This window comes from Falco cherrug, chromosome 10, assembly GCF_023634085.1.
Source record: "Falco cherrug isolate bFalChe1 chromosome 10, bFalChe1.pri, whole genome shotgun sequence".
Lineage (NCBI taxonomy): Eukaryota > Metazoa > Chordata > Aves > Falconiformes > Falconidae > Falco > Falco cherrug.
In genome coordinates this window covers 6,022,842-6,044,882 of record NC_073706.1, presented here as the reverse complement: position 1 = coordinate 6,044,882, position 22,041 = coordinate 6,022,842, and the positions used below count along the sequence as shown (strand labels likewise).

General features: G+C 45.8%; 1 protein-coding gene across 1 annotated transcript in view; it reads right to left on the bottom strand.

Moving 5' to 3' along the window:
- Positions 1 to 22,041, bottom strand: part of RIMS4 (regulating synaptic membrane exocytosis 4) — a 56,292-nt gene that overhangs the window by 6,000 nt on the left and 28,251 nt on the right. The window contains exons 2-5 of the mRNA XM_055722358.1: positions 14,977 to 15,118; positions 2,166 to 2,278; positions 1,412 to 1,513; positions 1,015 to 1,154 (exon numbers count right to left, since the gene is read on the bottom strand). Of these exons, the coding sequence (XP_055578333.1) occupies positions 1,015 to 1,154; positions 1,412 to 1,513; positions 2,166 to 2,278; positions 14,977 to 15,118 (497 nt within the window). The remainder of the gene's footprint in view (positions 1 to 1,014; positions 1,155 to 1,411; positions 1,514 to 2,165; positions 2,279 to 14,976; positions 15,119 to 22,041) is intronic.

The window sequence follows — 22,041 nt, the reverse complement described above, 5'->3', positions numbered from 1 at the left end:
AGTCCGTGTTCTGAAGAGGAGAGCATGAGTACGATGGGTTATGACGGTGACTAGTGATCTCCAGCTAATCCTGACAGTTTCTTTCCCTAGGCTCCAAATAACCAGAACATTATTGACAAATGTCAATTAAAAGACAAAAATTAATGCTCTAGGTCAGCATTAGATGGAGCAAGCCACTGCAGAAAGTTGGTCTGGTGGCACTGCCACTGGCAGAGAGCCAAGCTCCTCATTTTATTCTCCTGGAATAAGTGCCTTCCTGGCAGCAAGGCAGCAGGTAAGGAAACCCACGCAAGGCAAAAGCAGACCAAGCCAGGTCTCACCCCGTTTCAGTCAAAAATAGGCAGTCCCGTTGCAACAGGGCAAAAGGCTTCTAATTAAGGTAAATGAGGAAGAGCTCACTAATGAGAAGGATCCAGCAGGTTAGCTAGCAATTCATGTGCCAGTGGAGGTAAGCAATTGAAACTTGCAGATTAATTACATCAGTATTACCAGTGGATTTTAGCCAGGCTTTACTGGATGGAAATGATTTAGGTATGGATTAACAATGCAAATCACTCTTTGCTCTGGAAACATAGGTGCAGAATTGAAAATATGAGCATGGCAGAAAATATATGGCAGTAAAAGAAGAGGCAGAAAAAGGCAGGATTGGGTGATGGCCAACACAGAGTGCTCTGAATATGTATAAACGCAGAAGATAACCTATGCTGCAAGATTGTTCAGCATCTATAGGTACTACCTATCTCCTAACTGGGTGGGGACAAAAAGAATTAAAAAAATAAAAATCAATCTTTTCCTGGTAGGCACTCATGTTACCTGGCAGGGTGTCAAATAACAATGTTTGAGTATGAAAAAAGGTTTTTCTTTCCATTTGTTACATTCAGATCATCGATTGGTTCAATGAAAGCATTGGCTTTTCCTCATCTATGTTAATTATCCAGATCTCTTGCCAGACTTAATATCTTCCAGCAGAGATGGAAAAGAGAGATGGGCAGACTTGAGACTTGCTCATCTTACCTGTAATACTTTGCCCTGCGGGCTCTCAGCAAACAGTAACACCTGATTGTACAAAGGGTCTAATGATTTGCGAGCCACTTTTGTCTTCTTTTTCGCAATGCACACGCCATTCTCTAGCAGGTAAGCTTTGATGTAAGCAGCTGGAAAAAATAAATATGGTCAAATATGAAAAAAATCTTCATGCTCACTTTAGAAAAGACAGAGTACCACGTCTCAGGTATTTCTAAAGAAGGCATTTACAACAGTGAAAAGATTTGCTCAACCAGACTTATTTTCAATACTGCATACAGGGTGCTTATTCCTGCAGAAGCCAAGCAGAATTAAAATTTCTCCTATCAGCAAGCATCGCAGGAGGCTGGGGCTCGGTGAATTACTTTAGGAAGTCAAAGCATACTACCTGGCAGAGTTTTGGAGCCGGGTTTTGGTGTCAGTCCTCGAGCCTGAATGATATCCACTTCTAGCTGCCCATTTCGCTCTTGCAAGCCAATTTCCACATCCCCTAAACCAAAGCATCAAAAGAGAAGACATTCAAAACAATACCTCTGTGGGTTACTAAAATGTTTTAAAAAAAACTGTCTTCATGTCACACCTGCTAGAGCTATAACAAACTGTAGGTCCCGAGTGCCTGATCTCCTCCTGCGTTACTCTGGAGCAGCTCTACAGTGATTCAAGCCCACATTTTCAAAAGCAAGCTCTACCGCCGGCCCTCTAACGTGGTGGCTTTGGTGACTCAGCCTCATACTCTTCAGCGGCAGCTAGCCTCTCATCTCTCCCAAACTGAAGCACCTAGAACTGCAGGCTGCTTTGGAAAATGCAATTACGGTGGACATAAGAAAATCTTTACAGAGCCCAGTGGGCCTTAGAGAGCAAGAAAAACAGGAAGATGCACGCAATGCATTTTCAAGATTTCAGCTGCGTTTTACTTCGTCTGTGCCTTTCAGATCTCACAGAGAAAAGCACAAAGCTGGTGCTCTCCTATGAACGCCGCATTTGCAGCAATCAGCAAAACCTTTCAGCCAAGCTTACTTGATTTAACAGAGAAATGGAGCGGGAGAACAGTAAATCAGCACACGCTGGACGCATTGTTAGGGCTTGTACAAGCTGCCTGTTCAAGGTTAAACTAAAGGCACCTAACATTTTGTGTTCCTTACCCATCGAGGTGGTGGCCAAGGTCTGACGCCCAACAAATTGTGCGGGTCCCATGCTCCCCAGGAAGTCACTGAACTGCCCAGCTGATGCCAGATGGACTCCACTGAAATTCAAGCTGCAAAAGAAATTGATTTTGGCAAGTTGTTAATTTGCATTTTAAAGCAACCCAGTAACTAAAGAACCAGATGTTAATATATCTTTGAAATGAACAACATCAACAGAAGCCTTTTTGCTTTGCAAAACTCACTGATTCCCAAGCAGTTTAGTTACATGGAATCCATTTAAAAATCCCTTTCCCCACAGAAAAAAACCCAACCAACACAGTAATGATTACAGGCACCAGTTGCTTGATACTTGTTTAACTATAACTAATTGTCTGTAAGGAAAATCTCTGTCTTTTCAGGCTCATACGCAGCCTGTAACGTTTTCCAGGTAGTGTTATAATCTTCCCAGCATAGTTTATGGGATGTCTCTTGGTAGCTGTCCCTTCCCAATCTTCATTTATGGGGACAAAGCAAAGCATCTAGAGCAGTAATTAAAAGTGAGATGACGGGTGCTAGCATCCGTCCCCTTGGGACTCAGTTTGCTATTTATTTATCACACACATCCAAGGCGATGCATCTCCTTTTTGACCAGAGGGCCCCATTTCCTACCACCCAACACCAGAAGCATCCACCACATCCACTGTGCGGTCTTCATACCTGTTTCTGTGACTGGGCCTGAAGCAATCATGAAGAGCACCTGAACGCTGGTGCAAGGCTAAAGAGACAATACCCTCAAACACCAGCAAAACTTCTGCTGCAGTTACTGCAGTGAAACAAAACCTGCTGGGGGGACCGAGCATCCAAATCTAATCACCAGGCACCTGAGGCTGATCTATGGCATGGCTACATGCAGGTCACTGCCTGTGGACACAGGTGAAGCAATGCAAAAGGGTCAAACCTTGGGGTACACTGATACAAACCAAGATTTATACAGTGGTATCCTGATTTATGCAGCTGTTTCAGAGGTTGCGCAAAAACATGCCGCGAGTGGCAAGGAGGAGGCTTGAGGCCACCATTTGGCACCTATGTTTGTCCTGCAGGCATCTGCTAAACCATGAAACACCCATTACGAGCTTTACGCCGGGGTACCCATGCTACCGCGCCGGTTTTGCTCTCTGCCTCCAGGGAACCTGCTGCACGTCAGTCAGGCACAGTTACGAACCTCCTACACCTTTCCAAAAATCCTTGGAGGGGGACAATTACCCATGTAATGACACAGCTCCCTGCTTCCCCAGATTTGTTTCTTAGAAGGGTTGCAGTGAGGAGGCTGCACGTTCAGCGCAAGTGAAGCCGCAGAGGAGCCTGCCTGCGGGGTGGGCTGGGAACCGCGGGCGCTCACGCAACTTGAGTCAGCCACAAAGATTCATTGATCCCCCGCTGCAAAGCCAGTTACATTTGAAAGACATTAAAAAAAGAAGTGTTTTTAAAAAAACCCACCCTATTCAGCCAAAGAAGTGTTAATTTCAGCTCTCATTAGCTATTTGCAGACCTTCTCTCAGCCCCACAGGAATATTTATTTATTCAGATGAGGAAGCCCGCACACACCCCTCAGCATCTTGCTGTGCACGAGACTAGAGACTAAGAGGACATGTCACTAGGACATATCCTCAGGACCGGTTCAGGGGGTGGCTCAGCTCACCGTGACTGGGGCACTAAGCGAGATGGCCACACTTCCACGGAGCACCGCACCCTCCCTCTGCACCGACCTGGCTCTCTGAGAAACCTGGTTATCACTGCTACAAGGGAGCTGCTGAGCCATCAGCAGGGAAAAACCTGCCCTTGAGCTCTTCACAAGTGTCACCCTTGTGGAAAGGGAGGAGGGTGTCTTGGTGTCCTGGAAGACAGGCTGGGGGGGGGTGGAACTCTGCACCGGCTGGATTTTCTGCAGTTCGGTGTTTTTTCACCCTGCATCCGCTGTTTGCACAAACACTCCGTGTGATATTTTGAGATACTATAGAAACAGCAGGGTTTATAATTAGCATTAATTGCAGAGAAAGCTTAAGATTTTTCTTGGGTTTTCAGTATCACGAACTCTGCAGAGGCGCTAAGTGCATCCCTAGTGCCACCATCCACACTGGGGACAGAGGCAGCCCGGGCTGCACTCTGCTCCCTCTGGACAGGCACCTCCTGCCCCACCACCCAGCGGGTGCCTGCTGGGGCAGCCCTCTCTGGGGAGCAGCACCCTGAGCACAGGACCAGGGCAGAGATGCTGGATTTGTAGCCAGGCTCCTGCTGATAGACTGCGCACAGACAGAGTGATGTCCCCAGGACTGGTAAATCTACAGGGACGTGTGATGGGGAGAGCAGGGGAGCCCAGAGCCAGACAGGCTTTATCAGGCTCATGATTTGCCCATACAAGGAGGGAAGAACTGAGTCCTGGTGCACACAAGGACCAGCGAGACTCCTTGAGCCTGCTGGCTCAGGCATTTTGAGCTGCCCACAGAGTCAAAAAAGGATGAAAAGTAGTGCTTACAGAACCCAAAATAGTTCAAGCAAAAGGAGACCTGACAGAGAAAGACATAATGGACCATCAGTCAGAAGGTAAATGTTTTCTTTATTTTCCTCAACTCGTGGAAGATAAATGGGCCAAGCTTGGGTCTCACTCCTACCCTGGGGAGTATGTGACCTGAACAAGCACGTAAATAACAAGCTGGCAAGGCAACTCACAACTGTTCAGGGGAATGTTCACTGCTGTGCACAAAACAGATGCTTAGGCTCATTAAAAGACGCTGAGGACCAGGAAAGCAGAGGGGAAATCCAGGACGGAGCAAAGCCTAGCGCTGCGAGAGCTCACAGCACACCCAGAAGCAGGTCTTGCAGCAATCCCTCTCCGGGGTGAAGTCCAGCCACATTACTGCATTGGGACACAAAGCTGGGAGAAGACCACTCACAGAACTCTGCTTGCTGCAGGACAGAAGAGTGAGACCCTTCTGGCCCCTGAGGGCTCAAAATACTCCAAAAAACCCTGTCCAGGAAACCATTTCCTCTTACCTGCTGGGCAGACAGTCATGTCAAAGGCTGATGCAAAGTATCTGATCCGTGCGTGGAGAGAAACCACCCCGTGCTCTCACACACCTCCTTACCCCTCCTTTGGACAACGCTGCTAGCAAAGGCTCTGCCCAGCAGCTAGGGCAGCTCAGGAGAAAATAAAAGCACCTGCTAATGGAGCAGCCGATGCTGCAGCCTACATCAACGATCCAAAGCAAAACAGCAGGAGAGCACGAAGAACAGCATTAAAAAGCACAAGAACAAGGGCTGTTGGGCTAAAGGTAAATGAATGGCAACTAGAAGTGTCTGCAGCAAAGCTAAACATTGCTGTCATCTCCACACAGATTCACAAGTCCAAGCACTTGGGATGACCTTGAAAGAATGAATGCTCCTCAGCACAAATGACAGCAGGAGGGCAGGACGGTGCTGCAGGGACATCAGGGCTGTGCCGCAAGCGCGGACCCTCGCAAGGAGAGCAGTCAAGCTGCTGCTGGAGTGAATCTGCTGCTGCTTTGTAGCACCGAGGCTGATCTCAAAAGGAATGCCAAAAGCCCGCTTAAACACTCAGGCCAAGGTCAAGACTCCGGCAGTTTGGCTAACAGCCTCAGTTAATAGGTTTACTAGCACTGTATGAAACTCAATATTAGGTTAGACAGTTAATGTTCCCCGTTGTTATATTTGACTGGAAAGCGAAGACGTAGGGAATTAATTCTTTAATAGATTATGCCATTAGCTGGTGGGACTGGCTGCTATGTTGCACAGAGGTTGACCTTTTGCAGTGCTGCTTTATTAGACATTAGAAGCAGCAGCTCTAAATCAGGCTCCTTGGCTTTGACCGATTCCTGGACATATATTTGGATATTGCCAATAACCCTGGAATGGAAACAATTTCTGTCTGGAAAAATCATAAGCTACCTCCAAGAAAGTCATTGCTTCTCCCTTGAGAGGAGAGGCAAGGGGAAAATAAAACTGCAGAAATTTAGTACGAATGTGAATTAAAAACAGCAGGAACCATTTAGCTGCATCGGCTAAATTTAGGATGCTCAAATACAGCTCAGTGAGCTCTGTCTGTCAAGTGCTCAGAGAGGAGCTGGGATGCCGAGGTGAGGGGGCTGCGTACAGTGTGATTCTGAGATCAATGGGATAGACCTTACCCATTCACTCGCTTGCTTTTCCTGCAGCTGAAGCAGGGAGGAAAAGAGCTCCAGGGACCACTGTGACTTCTTCCAGCTCTTTAATTGCAACCCTGGTGCTCCCAAGAGTCCTCCCCTGCCACTCTGCATGCTCAGCAGACTTTTCCTGCCTGACCTCTGAAGAAACTGAGCCGTTTCTCACCTACCCTTGATTCAGCAGCCAGTCCTCCAGCTGAACCACCACACGCTAGATGTGCTGGCAGGGAGACATGCTCCCGAAGGGATCTGCTGCAGGTGACGGTGGCAGCTCCACCCTGGGAGACAGCCAGCAGATGGATTTCATACACACTGGAGTGACTCTGGAAAGCCCTTCCCCTCTCATCATCGAACATGCCTCTCCCTTAAGGGGAGAAATCGCTACAACCTGGTTATCACAAATACCAGATATGTTTGTGGTTTTTTGTTTGTTTTTTTTTAATTGCAATCTGAAAAAAACTGCTAAAAATAGCTGGAGGAATAAAGAGGGGGCATTTCGCAGCTGACTTGCAAACAGCAACTGTCATAACCAGCAGGGCCCCGGGGAGCGAGGCTGCAGCAGGGCCATCTCGTGCTGACAAACAGCCACACACAGGGAGGATTAACAGGTGACACTTGTCATCCTTTTGTCTAAAGGGCACAAATCCTCCACTGAGTGAGGGCAGCACAGCCTTTTGAACAGGAAAAAGAAATTAATTATCTCTTCTCTGGCCCTCTGCTTTTGCTAATCATGATTCATGGGCTCTGCTTTGCCACAGCTGAATGAGAATGATTTTAATGAAGTTAAAGATTATGGGGTTTGCTGCGGGATTCGTTGCAAGTCGAATGCGACTCCATTACTGACTTGAAGGCACAGAGAGGTCAGCGACACCTCCAGGGCATCAAGGACAAATGAAGGACATTCTGCCAGCAGACCTGCAGACCACTGCCCTGGGCTGTAGGTAAGGAGGCAGCAGCAGGATGACACTGGGTACTATCGACCCCGGGCTCTCCGAGCTCACCAGTGTGGAGCAGCACCAGCAGAACCCCCTAGGAACAGTAGTTTCGTTTGCACAGGCGCTCCACCCCAAGGCTCAACACAGGCTGCAAACCCCATTTCAGACACATGGATAAAACACCCATTTGTCAGCCCAAGCCGTCCCTGGCACTGCAGCCAGCCAGCAGAGAGGCCTCCACGCGCTGCAGAAGGCATGGCAGCATGGGCACACCTCGGGAGAGCGGGGGACAGCGGCTCTTCTGCAGTCGTTTGGACACCCGCGAGAGGGAGACAAGCCCACGCAGAGCCGGGGCTGCGAGGCTGCAGCTGGCAGGCAGAGCCCTCAGCCCGGCCCGCAGCTGCCAGCGCTGCCCGGATGAATCCCCAGGCAGAACATGGTCCTCATTACCATTCCTGACTTCATGTGACAGCATCAACGATTTCTTTCTTTTGCAGAATAAAACTGCGTGTTCGCTCAGTCTTAGGAACCCTGCCCTTAAACTGGGGCTGAGATTGCCTAGATGTTCTTCTTTTAAACACAACATTCATAATCCTGATTATTTAGGAAATCTGTGCAGCAGTCTCTGAAGACTGTGCTCCTGCGTTGCACGCTATAGGTCAGGGCATATGAACTCTGTCCTCTGTGGTGTAATTTAAGAGTGGCTTACAGGCTCTTTGCCAGCTGCTTCCTTCCCTACTCTTTCAAGCTAGCAGCACTCCCTGACGCACCTCTTGCAAAGATCCGTGCCCTTCCTCTCCACGTGCAAAGCATCACGCAGCCGGTTCCCTCACAGCAAGGCTGCTGCTCTTCACACGTATTAGGACGGAGAACTAGCTTTTCAATGTTTCCTTGTAAACTGCCCAAGATCTGAATGCTTAGATGGACAGTGCTGATTTCAATATGAAATGGTATAAAGAAAATTCAGAGCACCTGTGCCGATCCCTCTCATACCGCATATGTGGCTCTGCTCAGCCTCTTCCACACCCCCTCCCAACGTCTGCGGCGCATTAGCATGCAGAGTGTGTCACAGCACAGACACATTTAGGGAAAATGTATCATTAATTTCTTTTCCTGTCCATGCGGAGTTTATCTGACCTCTTTTCTAAATCTATTTTTAAATTGCTTCTGGGACTCTGTATGCCAGGTATACCATTATGCTGTTGCAAGCATCTGCAGAATCGGCTTGTCAAAACCTTGCAAAACTTACAGAAAATACGGTAAGAACCCATCTCCACAGGTAACTCGGTTCACACCCAGGTCCCAAGGCCAGAGCAGTCTTATTTACATCATTCATGACAACTGCCTAACCTATTCTTAAAAACCCTCCTTAGATAATTTATTCCTGTGCTTGGCTTTACTTTTTCCTTCCACATCTTTCTCCAGCCCTTCCTCTTTGCACATCAGACCTCAAACACAATTCAAGTATTACCAGTTCAAAGCACAGACCAGCATGTTCCCTTTCTTTTGCCCTTGCTACAGTACTTCTCAATTCTATCTTACAAGACTTTGGGACTGGTCTCGACTGTACCAATCTGTAACGGCCACACACTGCCTGCTATATCTGTGCAGAAGATATGCAGGGTGAGGTATTCACCTCCTGCTCCCTTCACAGGCGGGGTGTAACACCCTTTTATTGAAGAGCTCTGTCAAGGGGAGGGGTATTTCGAGAAGACTTTGTCCTCCCCCTTGGACCAAATCCCCATTCCTGCCGCCCTATTACACCTGCACATCTTGCCCTCTGCCGAGCCGCGCTGCTCCACCGCTGTGGGTTCGGCCAGGTGGGTGCTGGTGAAGCCAGGCAGCTTCCACGCAGCCACCCCCCAGCACACCCAGAGAACAGCTATTTTCAGAAGATAACATTTTGTCTTGTGCTTTTCATGGATTTATTCACACTATCCACACAGCCGCCTATTTGCTATCAAGTCTTTAGAAGCAATACGCTTTTAAAGAGGTGCTCCACCGCGTCCGGTGTGTACATGAGGTGTGTTTGGGCTCAGGGCTCAGAAATTATTGTTCTGTTCTTGTAAATATTTCCTAAAAGACGACTTTTTTTTTTTTTTTAGTCCACTTATGACAAAGTTGCAGTTAACAAGCAAGTTGCCTACACACAGCCATGCAACTGAACAGTTTGACTTGCACAGCTGAACTAATAAATTTGCTGTATGTCTGCATCTAACACCTACCTAAGTTCTCCAGCTCTATCTTTAAAAAAACAGGGACAGCAACACATACTTTCTTCATCCAGAAGAAAGGGGGAGGGGGGAAGTCTCCTCTGAGATTGATAACATATTTGACAGTTATTTTATTTGAGCATAAAAAAACCCATCAGAATTCCAATTTCAGGCAGCAGTAACAATCACGCTCATCCATATTGCATGTTAAGGTCTTTTAAATCGCATCTTACACACAGAAGCCAAGTAGGTATCTGTCAGCTAAGGAGGAAGGCAGAACTGGTTAATTTAACAACCATTGCCCCCATCTTTAAAGTATTTATGGTGCACATGAGGAATTACTAATACAACACACACCCGACTACATAGTCAGGGGACTGGGCACACAGCCCCTTACCCTGTCAAAGTTGATGTGAATGCTGCAGGAGCCTTCACATTGGCTGGAAAGGTTTTCTATGAGCATCTATCCCTGCAGGACCCAAACCCAAGGTAACCCCACACCTCTCCTCTGCCAGGCAATATCCCCATTTCTGTCTCTCAACAAGCTCAGCTTCTCTCCTGGCCACTCCACTTTCTGCAATGTTTTTAGCACTCTGATGTGCCATCTTATGTGCTGTAACACACTGTGCTCTACTCGCGTATCCGATTCCTTCTGCTGTATGAATCCTGCCACCTAAATGGTGCTATAAAAACCACGCAGTGCTTTTCGTACAAAGACCTCCTCCATTCCCTTCCCCAACTTACCAGGCTAACTCCATTTTTAGCAATCGCTAGTCATCTCAGATGCGCTGAATAAAAGATAGCTACCTGCCTTCAGAGAGCAATTTTGCCTGTTCCCAAGAGGTTGCCGAAGGTGGGATTCACTGTATTTACTGCTGTAACTGCAGCTCTCAAGGTCACATCCCTTCCAAGTCACCCTGGTCAAGCTTAACAGGTTTAACATGTGCTGTAGATGAACAGGCTGACTGATTTCTTGATCTATTACAGAAACAATCTCTGTGCCTTTCCCAGTTTCCATCTCAAAAGGCCTTTATTTCTTATAGCCTGAAGTGTACTAACAACACATTTCATTACATTTTTTTAAAAGGACTCAAATAAAATGAAAGCCCTAAAGATAATTTTCTATGAAAGAGTCTAAAAGTCCTCTGGCTTTGGATACCAAGGTGCATTTAGGAATCAAGTCTTTTGGTAACTCTTAAATGATGATTTGAGTAATTCAAATGAAGGACAATTTTTGGTGAAGAAAATTGAATTTTTACGTGGCCATACGGTCACAAGCCAAGACAGTATTTTCTCCAGCTTCCTTTTAGCTATCGCTCCACAGTAAAGCAGAGAAGGGCAGGCAGCTCTCCCAGCCCAAGCTCCTTCCCAGCACTGGTTCACATCAGCACAGATGAGAGAACTGGTAGAAACTTGTAGAAACAGCACGAGGCAGCACAAAGCCGAGAGGTGCGAGGTGCCCGTGCTGGCGGCACATGTGCCAGGCTGCATTCTGCCTCCAGCCCTTGTGACACAGCGGTGGCTTCAGGCAGGGCTCGGGCTGGTGCTGCCCTCACAGTGGGGAAAGAGAGATGATAAGGCTAACAAGATGCTTCCTTGCTGGACAGGCAGCATAGTCTCAGCTAATACAAGAACCATCCTCTAAGTCTTCGCTAGTCATTACTTGCTGTGCTTTTCTAAGGTAAAATCACATTCGCTCTCCGTAACTTAACCATCTCAGCAGTAGCCAGCAAGAACAAAAAACCTGGCGAGTACCACTTACTAGGGACTATGGCAGTTAACGGTCTTTTGTTCCAGGTCCATTTTTGTCTTTCTGCTGCGTTTTCAGAAAGAAAAGTCATTGGCAGGAACAAGTTACACACAAGTCCAGAATCTATTGCTTTCTGAATGTTGTACATGGTCTCGTGCAGCTGCAGCAAAACTCAGCCAAAACAAGATGTATGTTGTGCAAGAGCCAGGATGGAGCTGGAGATCTCTGTTGAATCTCTGGAGTTTGTTTGTGAGTTATTGCAATATCCAGAATTTTATCCTTGCACTAATCTTGGGTGTCCTGGGACTACCTGGTAGGCACTTGCTACAGTGGGCAACTGTCCTCTCATGCAGCTTTTAAAGTACATACATAGAAGAAAATACTGCTGTAGAGATTTGTAACCAGTGCTAAGACTGGTCTGGGTGAATTATGAATGGAAACATGTTTGTGAGAAAGCACAACCAACCCGTCAGCAGCAGACCTGCCCTCTGACAACAGGAGGACCAACAACAAGGTTAGAGAGCATATTGCATCCACAGCCTGTCTGAAAGCACACTGCAGCCACGAAGAGCCCACAAACAAGGGAACAAAAAGGTAGCAGCACTGCTTAAGATCCACAGAGATCCAAAAGGGCAAGACCTCAAGGTGAAAGATTACACCGTAATAACAGGCAAGCCCGAGAAAGCATCAAAAAACTAGCCCAAGAGCCGGTTTGTTGTGAAGAACAACTCAGAAGACACAGTGAGGGCCTGACAGATGGTGTCCCTGGTCCTCCCTGCAGCACACAACGGAGCCTGCCTACAGCACCTGGATGCACAAGGCTTGGCGCCTGCAGGGGCGGTGAGAGCACAAGCGAGTGAAACCTAGAAGCACAAGTGACTGAAAACAGTTTTGTTTAGAATAAATATCGTCTTTCCCTTCTATAAAGTCTCACATTGAGTTTTATTATATAAATTTGCTACACGAGTGCACAACCACTGTGCAGTATAAAAGCTGAGTAATATGGCTGGGGGACTTTTCGTATGGCAAAAAACTACATGAAGCAGCGTGTTGATACTGTCAGCATTTACTGGCATGCTGTATGAGCTTAAACTCCAGGAGCTGGAATTTAAAGAACAGCTAATCTTCAGTATACTTCATCTTTAGGTAAAACCCTAAAGGGAATATTTTGTTGAAGGAGGGCCTAACATATCTGAGGGCAAGTACATCCTGTAGTAAGCGTCTCCATAAAAAAAAAAAAAAAAGTGGATTTCATGCACTCTGGTACTCAGAGAAAAAGCAGCATTGCTCAAAATCACACACTACAGAAAATTCTTCGCGATACTTTGCGCTGGCACAGAGCAGTTGTAGCTCGCTGCCACCAACATGAAAGCAGTCAAATGGCATCACTTCTCAAAAGCACCTCTGTATGTCTGAGAGCAGGTGTTTAGGCCTTCTGCAACAAAGTTTCACCAAATCTTTGATCGTTTCAGTGTGCTGCCTTTGGAAGTTGTCCTTTTAGTTCTTAAATTGAAAAGGTTTATAAAAACATACAAAAGTTGAGAAATAAGCCCTCTTGGAAGATGAGGCTTTGAATCCATTTTCTTCCCTGTGTGAACGTACCAAAGAGATGCATGGGTAGGGAGAACTAGGGCAACCTCATCTTGCTGAAAACCAGGGTTTTGGCAGTTACTGGTGAAAACTGTCTCTGACCTAGGAGTATCTGCATCAGTCAGAAATCTAGCATTAAAAAAGAAAATAAACTTGCCACAGCTAACACAGTCATATGGATCTTCATTTTGCCTCCCTGGGAACACAGCTACAGCAAATGAGAGAGGTCAAGAGAAATCTGATTTAGGAGAATACATTTCTGTCCCTCAAAGCTATTCCCCCAACAATTGCTTTCTTTGCTGCAGGAGTAGAGCGCAGAGAAACTCCTCTCTCACCATGTTTCAAGAGAATAGAGCCCTCTTAGCTCTTTGTACACTTCGCCCTGTTTGCTTATCAATTGTGGCTCAGACAGATAGCTGCAATTCCCACTGGCTTTCCAGAAGACATCAATTATCCCACCTAAGAACAAAGCATCCAGGAACCACTTAATCACGCTTTTCAGAGAAGTAAGAGGAGAAACCGCCCCATCCCTGGCAGAGGGGCTGGCAAGGATGTTCTGGCAGCGTTCAAGATTGGAATACCAAATGTTAAGACTTGTTCTAATATAGACAATTTGGATTGCAAGACAGGATTTGTCTTCCTTTGTTGAGCTGATAGCTACATGCTGCTGGCCTTCAGGGTAAAACAGTACTTGTATGGGTGCAATATTCTGTTGGCAGAAATATTCTCTCTCCAGGAAAGCCCAATCAAAGCAAGCCAGCATATGTAATGATAGGACACAGACCTTTCGGAGAATTATATCCCTTCCCAGGAGGATAAGCTATGTAAATATAAAAAGGAAAGAATTCTACTCTGCATGAAAGCAGATTTTTACCCCACATTGCCAAGGGACTGAACCTAATCACTAATCCTCTGCATCTCGTAGCAGAGACAGAACTCCAAGCCACAGGACTGTGCTGGTGTAGCAGGAATATTTCCCTGGAGACAGCAGCTCACAGAAGAGATAAGGTACATCACAGCTTTGGAGTGACAAGATTGCTATCGCAGCCTGTGCTTCATTACTATTTCCAACCTTGAGCACAGATCTATGATGCCTTTCCAGGATTAGCCTACTTCTAACGCTAAAGAAAGTCTCTCTTAATTTACAGCCTGTTACTTATTTAACACCAGAATCACATTAATTGAGAGCGTTTTTGGACTATCCCAGCATTTTAGCAGTACATTGTACTTGGAATATCACGTAGGACTAGAGAGAGTGTACAGAGTGATGCCAAGTGTGGTGCCTGGCTAAAACAGAGAACATTTTAGGTATACAAACATTTTCACCTCACACCTAGAAGCACGGAATCTGACGGTATATATTACCTCCTTTTTTAAATACTGGGGGTTTTTCACCTCCAAACATTCCCATGAATAGTCATCTTAATAAAATTATTATAATCTCCATATATGGCTTCAAATAGTGGAAACAGAAAAACCAGAACTGGAGACAAGTCGGCCCCCAAAGTTCCGGCCTAAGGATCCCCTGCCTTGCATTTTGGTATAAAGCCTAAATGCAATAAAGCGTGTTGTAATTTTCCTTGGGGTCAAAAGCCTTTTCTAAAACACATTTTTTTAGGACACTTAACTCAGACGAAACAAAAGAAAATTCATTACCAAAAGTATATGCATGCTTCTAAGTATGTATTTTGGCATGAGAATGATTATTTTTATACTTGCATCCTTTTTATCACCTTAGCACTTACCCCCAAACCAAAGGGCTGTTCTGAAACAGGGGAGGTGAACAAATATTGTGCAACATTAAAAAGTACTGGCTTATAATTTATTACCAGTAACGAGCCTCAGCTACTCACCCTGAATTATTCTTCTAAAGGCAAAGTGGTTAAAAGTAATGGGGATCTGCTTCAGCTCAGAATAATGAGGACACTAAAACAAGTATATAAACAGCTAAAGTATGTCCCAGCTATGCAGGCAGAGAGAACTGCTCTAATTGAATGGGCAGTACACCTGCAGCATAGGCAAGTCAGAAAAACACATCATCTATCATGCTGGAGGGAAATTAATAGGTACATGAAGAACAGCGCATCCCACAAGTGATTACTCAGCTCCCTTTCAGCAACTTACTTTCCCTCTGATCCATAGCTGTTCATGCTGTCCTCAATGGACTCATGGCTGGCCTGACGGACGGTCCGGCTGGGCATTTCAACCGCCAGCCCAGTTTCTGTGCTCCTTTGGATGGCTCCTTTGAGTCTCCGACCATCCCCATCTAGGAACAAAAGGGGGGGAAAAATGGTAGTCAGCTATTGTTCCCAGCACCTTTCACAATGACAGAGTCAAGGAGAAGCAGAGAAGGTCTTTCAGAAGGTCAGCCTGGCATCTGGTAGCCAGGCAGCACTTGGTTCTCACGCAGCATTCAGTTACTCAGCCCTACTTCATCAGCAGCTCCCAGTCAACTTTGGAACAAACTCAGTGCTCCAGCAAGCCAGGGCCCAGCAGATACTCAAAACATACACACCACCCTACCTACTCCAACCATTTGTACCAATTAATTATGCATCGCGTACAGGTGCATGCAGGCACACAAGCTGGCTATATAGGGAGCTACCAGTTTGGGAACACAGCAGCAGTGACCACAGGCAGAGCCGAGGCACACAGCCCGACCATGCCTCAAAACGTTTCCCAAATCCCATGTTGCTGCCTCAGACTGTGTGGAGCAGCCAAAAGCCACAGGTAAGCACCAAGGCAGCAGAGTGGAGGAAGAGGTCAGGTGGCACCAGAAGTGCTGTGAAGGCAGCAGGCCTTCCCGATGGACCACAGGGGAATAGTTGAGTACGGCCCAAACATTCCCTGGTGGCCCCTGGAAAGGCACTAGCAGTGGAAAACCCTGGAGAGGACTATTCCCCTTCGTACATGCCCTCAGCCACAGCGCAAAGGGAATTAATAGGTTCTGGTTCCCCCGGGGTGCAGTCTTCAGAGGCTCAGCCCTCTGAAATTAACAGCTGCTATTTTCATCTTCCATCTCTAGCAGTCTGTTTCTCAGAACAAACCATGTTATGTAATGAATATGTAATGAATACCATTACCATTAATTGCTTTAGCTGGTGCTAGGAAGCTCCAGATTTCATCCCACATACAGCACTCATCCTGAAACACATCTGCTACAAGTTTTCTGAACAAAGCAGAATTATCTAAATCCTTTAAAGATGCTCGCCTGTTAACCTGATTCAGGCAACAAACCTCTGACCCGCGGTGCCCTCAGAAAACCACCAGCTTTTTGAGTACCACCCGTGGAGAAGAAATGACCCAGCTACTGAGCCTAGAGAACTCAGGATCACCAAATATTAAACAGGTCTTTCCCAGCTACTTTGGGAATATAAGGATATCTGTAATAACCTGTATAAAATACGCAAAATGTTGTTAGTTGTTTTGTGTAGCAAGCTGCTTGACCCAAATTACTTTTATTTAGATCTTGGTGTGAACAGGCACTTTAAAAAAAAAAAAAAAAACAAAACCAAAACAGTAAGATATCAGAAATGCTTCCTCCTATCCTACTTCTCAAATTATACCTACACTGAAATGCAAAGAAAAATTTTCCTTAAGTACAGCTATACAGTCCCTTTTCCTCTGGTATCGTGAGGTTTCCAAGTGGGTAAACATGTTGGCTCCAGGGCTCTGTACCAACTGCTGTCCCCACATATGGTGCAGCATGTCCCTATGGGCTAAGAGGACAGAATATGCATGTTCCTGGTCAACACTAACCACAGTTTGTATTGTTTGTGTGCCTAGAGCAACATATGAAGTACATTGTATAAATCAGTAAGTTACACAAACGTAAAACACATTTTTAATGGGCCTTCAAAATCCAAACCTTCAGGCAAGAATAAGAACGTAGGCATCAACGAAAACAAAGCCTTGTGAAATGGCCTCACCTACTCTCCTGACCACTGCAGAACATCTGCAAGCCTCATACAGCTTGTTGGATCCTCTGATGGCCTTTGTAGGTTCCTTTGAGAGCATCCCACATCCTTGTAGGCAGACTTAATGGTCCATTTAATTTGTCTCGCATTCACCTCCACAAACAATCTTTTAGTCACCTACACCCACCGATGTCCATCTCCCCTTCACGTGTGCGCTCTCAGAATATTCATCCTTCTGGTGCCTTTCAAGTTAGTTCTACAAGAGCTTTGGGGTAGGCAACCACAGGCAAAGCAGCAAATGAGAAACGCAGGAAAGAAATTAAAAACACCCTGTTGCCCAATTATGCAGACAATTCGGCTGGCACGGGACAAGTTCAGCTGTAGCACCACAACGCAACAGCTCTGCACTGCTGGCTTTCTGTGAGTGGGTGGCCTTCTAGTGTTCCTGATCGCTGTTACAGCTATGACACATGGATATTCTTATTTAAAAATAAATAAATAAGAAAAAAAAATGTACCAGACAAACTCTGGAAAACAAGACAACAGGAATAGATGACAATAGTCTTTCATTCCTCCCTCCTCTTCCAGACAGAGATGCACAGCGACTCTTGCTCTCACAAACCATCTCCCGTTATTCTGGTAAAAGGTTTCTCCAGCCTTTTCCCAGTCTCTTTTTTTTTCTAGGAGTTTCACTTGAACAGAAGGGGAGTAACATATCTGGCCAGAAAGGCAAGCTCCCATACCACTGCAACCAGAATCAAGACTAAAATAGGATAAGAGATAAGCATCAGCACCAGAGATGCCATCAGAAATGGGATATAGGTTCCTAAACTACCCAATAAACCCTGCAAGTCAAACTTCACCCACAGTCAGCATGTAATAAAAATACAATGTTTTAACCCCCTCAGTTGGGAGAGAAAGGCAGATCAGGAGCAGCACACCTGGAAAGGGTCAGCACAGAAAGGAAATAAATATGGACAAAGCTGCACTGCTTGTCTGTGGACCAAAAACATTTCACAAGCAATAGTCACCTACTGGCAACCTTCTCTGGTCACCGTGGAGCACGGCACAGGGGTTGTGTCTCCGCTCTTGCCTGAAATCTTATGCTTCAACACATTTGCAAAGCAAGGAGGTAAATGACACATGTCTATCTGGGTGTTGCCTGTCAAAACCGTTTGTCTAAATTTAATCGTTAGCGGTATCTGGAACAAGTAAGAGTAGTATCGACGCTTTCTGCGGTGTCACCAGATTTATTCCCTGCACCTTTTCCAGTTAAGCAGTAAACGACAAAGGTTAAGCAGCCAGTCAAGCCTGCAGTGCAACGCGCATCTGAAGAGCAGATTCTGCTTCAGGATGACCTTGGGAAGAAGAAATTTTTTGCTCAAATCTCCAGGATGAAGATACACAGCACCTCACAGGTGCCAAGAACCAGAAGGGACCAGCAGACACATTGCCAAGTTCTCTGTGTTGACAGGCGCTTAGATTTTGCTCTGTTCAGCCAAACAATTTATGTTTGGCTAAAGAATATCTCCTAAAAAGCTACCCACTCTGGAAGGTATCGAGAGATGAAAAATCTGCCATTTGCCTGTGCAGTTTATTTCACTACCTGACATTTAGAGATGTGCCTTAAGTTAGTCTGGTTTCAGCTTTCACCAAGCAGTTTTTTTAATGCTCTTCTCTACTACTAAGGCTGCTTTGTGTTCTCGCTATAAAGACTCTTCTGCGGCGTAATCAAGTCGTCATCTCAATCTTTTTTGACAAGTTAAACAGACCAAACTCTACGTTTTTCATGCTGACATTTCTTTCTCATGCCCTTGAATCTTTTTAATGACCTCCCCAGGTTTAGAATGCCCTTTTGAGAACACGCACAGCAGAACTGGAGACTGCGTTTTAGTGCAAAAACATGTACAGAGGTAAAAATCAGCTTGTGCTCTCATCCTCACTGCTTCTGCTTGCATCTCCCAAGGCCACAGCAAGCTTCTGGTACAGCATCACACCCTGTCTGGACTCAGTGCAGTCCCTGCCTGTCCTGCCAGTACAACCTTTTGGAACATTATATTAAGAAATAAGTAAGAAAAAAACATTTCATTTGAAGACAGTAAAAACTCCAGACAGCTCTATACAACTCCAATACTCTTTACTATCCTTCCAATGTGCATATCACCTGTGAATTTAGTGAGGTTTAAACTCAAGCTTGCTCCAAATCAAATGAAAGTGCTTAATAGCGCCAGGCCTTCAAAAGAGCCTCCTGCCTTTGAGGTTTTTCCTTGACAACTGCTTTTTGAAATGTGAAGTAAGTTTTTAATCTATTTATCACATTTTTTAGGGTCATATTGTTCTAGGACAAAACCCTTACACACTTATCACATTTACCCAGATACTTGCTCCTACTAAAACTTGGAGAAAAAAAGTCTGACAAGACCCATTTTCCCTGAATCTTTCTTGACTGATATTAATTATATTCCGTCATTTTGTTCTTTATTAATTGGATCTCATTATCATGTTTCCCCTTATTCTGTCTGTGAGTGACATCAGATCAACTAAGCAAAAGTTCCCTCCAGACAACCCAGTAATGGATGAAAAGGAGTAAGGTGACCATGCGGGTGCCCTGCACAGCACAGAGCGTTCTTTGGAGAGTTCTCTTCCTTAAATATATTTTCAGCTGTCAATCGCATCAAGAGGCAGCTCTTCTCAGGGATGATACCACTGAGAATCGTATTTACCTTAAACCTTGGGGGTGGGGAAAGTTAAGTGCAGCATTGTCCCCTTCTCTCCCCCAAAGGAAGGGCCACCACTTCTTATATCCTCTTCTACATCAGTCCAACACACCGCTCTTTGAGGCCCTTCCTCTCTGCTACTGACAGGTCTCTCCACACTCTGAGCCCATCAAGTCTTTAAAAATCCATGTGAGTTGTGCAATAGCTCATCACAAGGTCACGATCCTACGATAGATGTTTATTGAGCTGATGCTTCCAAGGGACAGAGTGCGCCCCTTTCATTGTTATCCTTACACTCCCTCCTCTCCCATCGCTTCCCTTCCCCCACCCAGGCACTTGGTACCTTCCTTCTCTTTTCCTTTTTGTTTTCAATTTTTTCCTCCATGTTCGCTCAGTTTGCTGGATGCTGCCAACACAAAAAGAAACCAGCATGATGCATGTGCTATGGACACTCCCAGACTTCAGAATTAATTTATATTGATTTAACCCCCGAGACTAGGAATTGACTGAATTTCAACTGGATCAGCTTTGTTCCTAAATTAACCATCTGCTTCCAAACACAGAACACATTGGTACCCAAAGCACATGGCCACACAGCACCAATACCGGCCACCCAATACACACCAAAGGTCCAGCTAAACAACCTGGTTCGCTTTTTTCCCTTCCCAAACTTCACCTTGGGATGCAAGAGGAAAATCCAGAAGGGAAATCTGTTGGATGCCTCCTTTCAGTTGTTCCTATTGCAAAGCTCTGGAAAAGATAACATTTTATATTTCGAGGAAAGATTAGTCCAAGCTTGAGTGAACAGACTGCATTTCTGTTGCTTTTCTTACCCAAGCCAAGCAGTATGCATCGATTTGCATCCACACATGCTGCAGGGTATCGACCTGGGCAGACTCTGCTCTCTGGCTTCACACCTGGGTTCCTCAGCAAGTGCATTATCTGCTTTGCTCCAAAATGAAGCCCAGGTACAAACCAGCACTTATGAAGCATGAAGAATTGACAAGTCCAGCAACGAAACAGAGAAATCCCCATCTGACAGGCGTTATAGATCATGCAGAAGCAGAGATGAGGGGGATGAACCCTGCAGACAGCATCCAGGGGTACCAGGGGTGCCTGGCTGGACAGGACAGGACCTGACTGTTTGCAAAGGAGACAGGCCCTGAGCTCCGCAGTGGCTTATGCCAAACCTGCTTGCTCTATCCTTGGCTCAGACACGGACTTGCAAGCCCCTTCATTTTCCACAGCCACTAACTTCACTTCTAAGGTCAAAACTAAAGAGTTGATTCTTGCTTTCTTCTCCATGAAGATCTGCCCCGAGAAAGGATGAGGTATGTCGGTTTGGGGCTGAAAACAAAGAAGGGAAAACATCAAACACCCATCTGGATGTTATCACCTGCTGAGATTAGGAAGAAGGTCCCCAAGTCCAACAACTGGTCTTTAGCATGGCTATGGGCAAGAAGTAGTAGAGGGAGTCTCAGCTCAGCACCCTGTGAGACTACCAAAGCACTGACCACTTTACCCACTACTTATTTTCAAATACTCAGAGAAAAGAGCCAGCCCATTAGCTTCTCTGCTTCAAACTTTGCCACTGCATTGTTGTTCCTAATGGGTTTAAAAATAGAAGATTTTCTGTTTAGTCAGATGCTGAATCCCTACAGACATGTGCTAAGATTCGTGTGCCATGCATCAATTCTGAGATTAATAAAATAATTCCACTGTTCAGCTTCAAAGGGAAAAAAGAAAAAAGTCTTCCCACCACCTTGCATGAGTATCCAACACCTGCAACAGCCTGGCACGTGCTGCATGGAGCAGCTGCCGGGGTGGGTATCACAGGCCCTTTTACATCAGCATCTCTGATCGGAGCAAGCCATGCTGCTCCCCCTAAGGGGATGCGGCTGCTGAAGAAGAAAAAAAATATATAAATACTGGATTGTCACTTCAGAATGCAGTTTAACGAGATGAACTCAATCTCATCATGCCTGGCAAGCTCTGACATCCTGCCAAGTATTCCCTACATTGCCATCCTAATGGAGTGTGAATTATGAGCACCTAAAGAGAGGCAGTTTGTACCGTGCTCCAGAACATACCAGGCTATCACCACAGCCTGAATAATCTACCAGCAATGACAGAAAATGGCTGAGGATAAGCAGGGGCACTGAATCAGGCTGTTTGCTTCATTCCCCTTGTCCTAGTTTCAGACACCAATAAAAATCACACCCTTTCTTTCCAAATTAAGCTGAAAATCTTCTATGGGATGGAAAAAATACTTCAACATGTTAATTCTTAATCTGTGCAGATTAAGTACATCTACAGGGTTGGGAAAGGTCAGTCAACTCTTCTTCAGAGCAGCAGAAAATAGTAAAATTAGCAACTATTTGTATTGCTGCGACAGCTACAGACCCCGAGCAGGGCCAGGACACCCCACCTGTGTGGGCAGCCTACGGAGATGCCAGCGAGACACCTCCTCTGAACTGCCACCCACAGCAGAGTCACCAACTTGTCCCACTGCTCCTGGGCCACTGTAATATTTTAGCACCAAAAAAAAGCTTTCT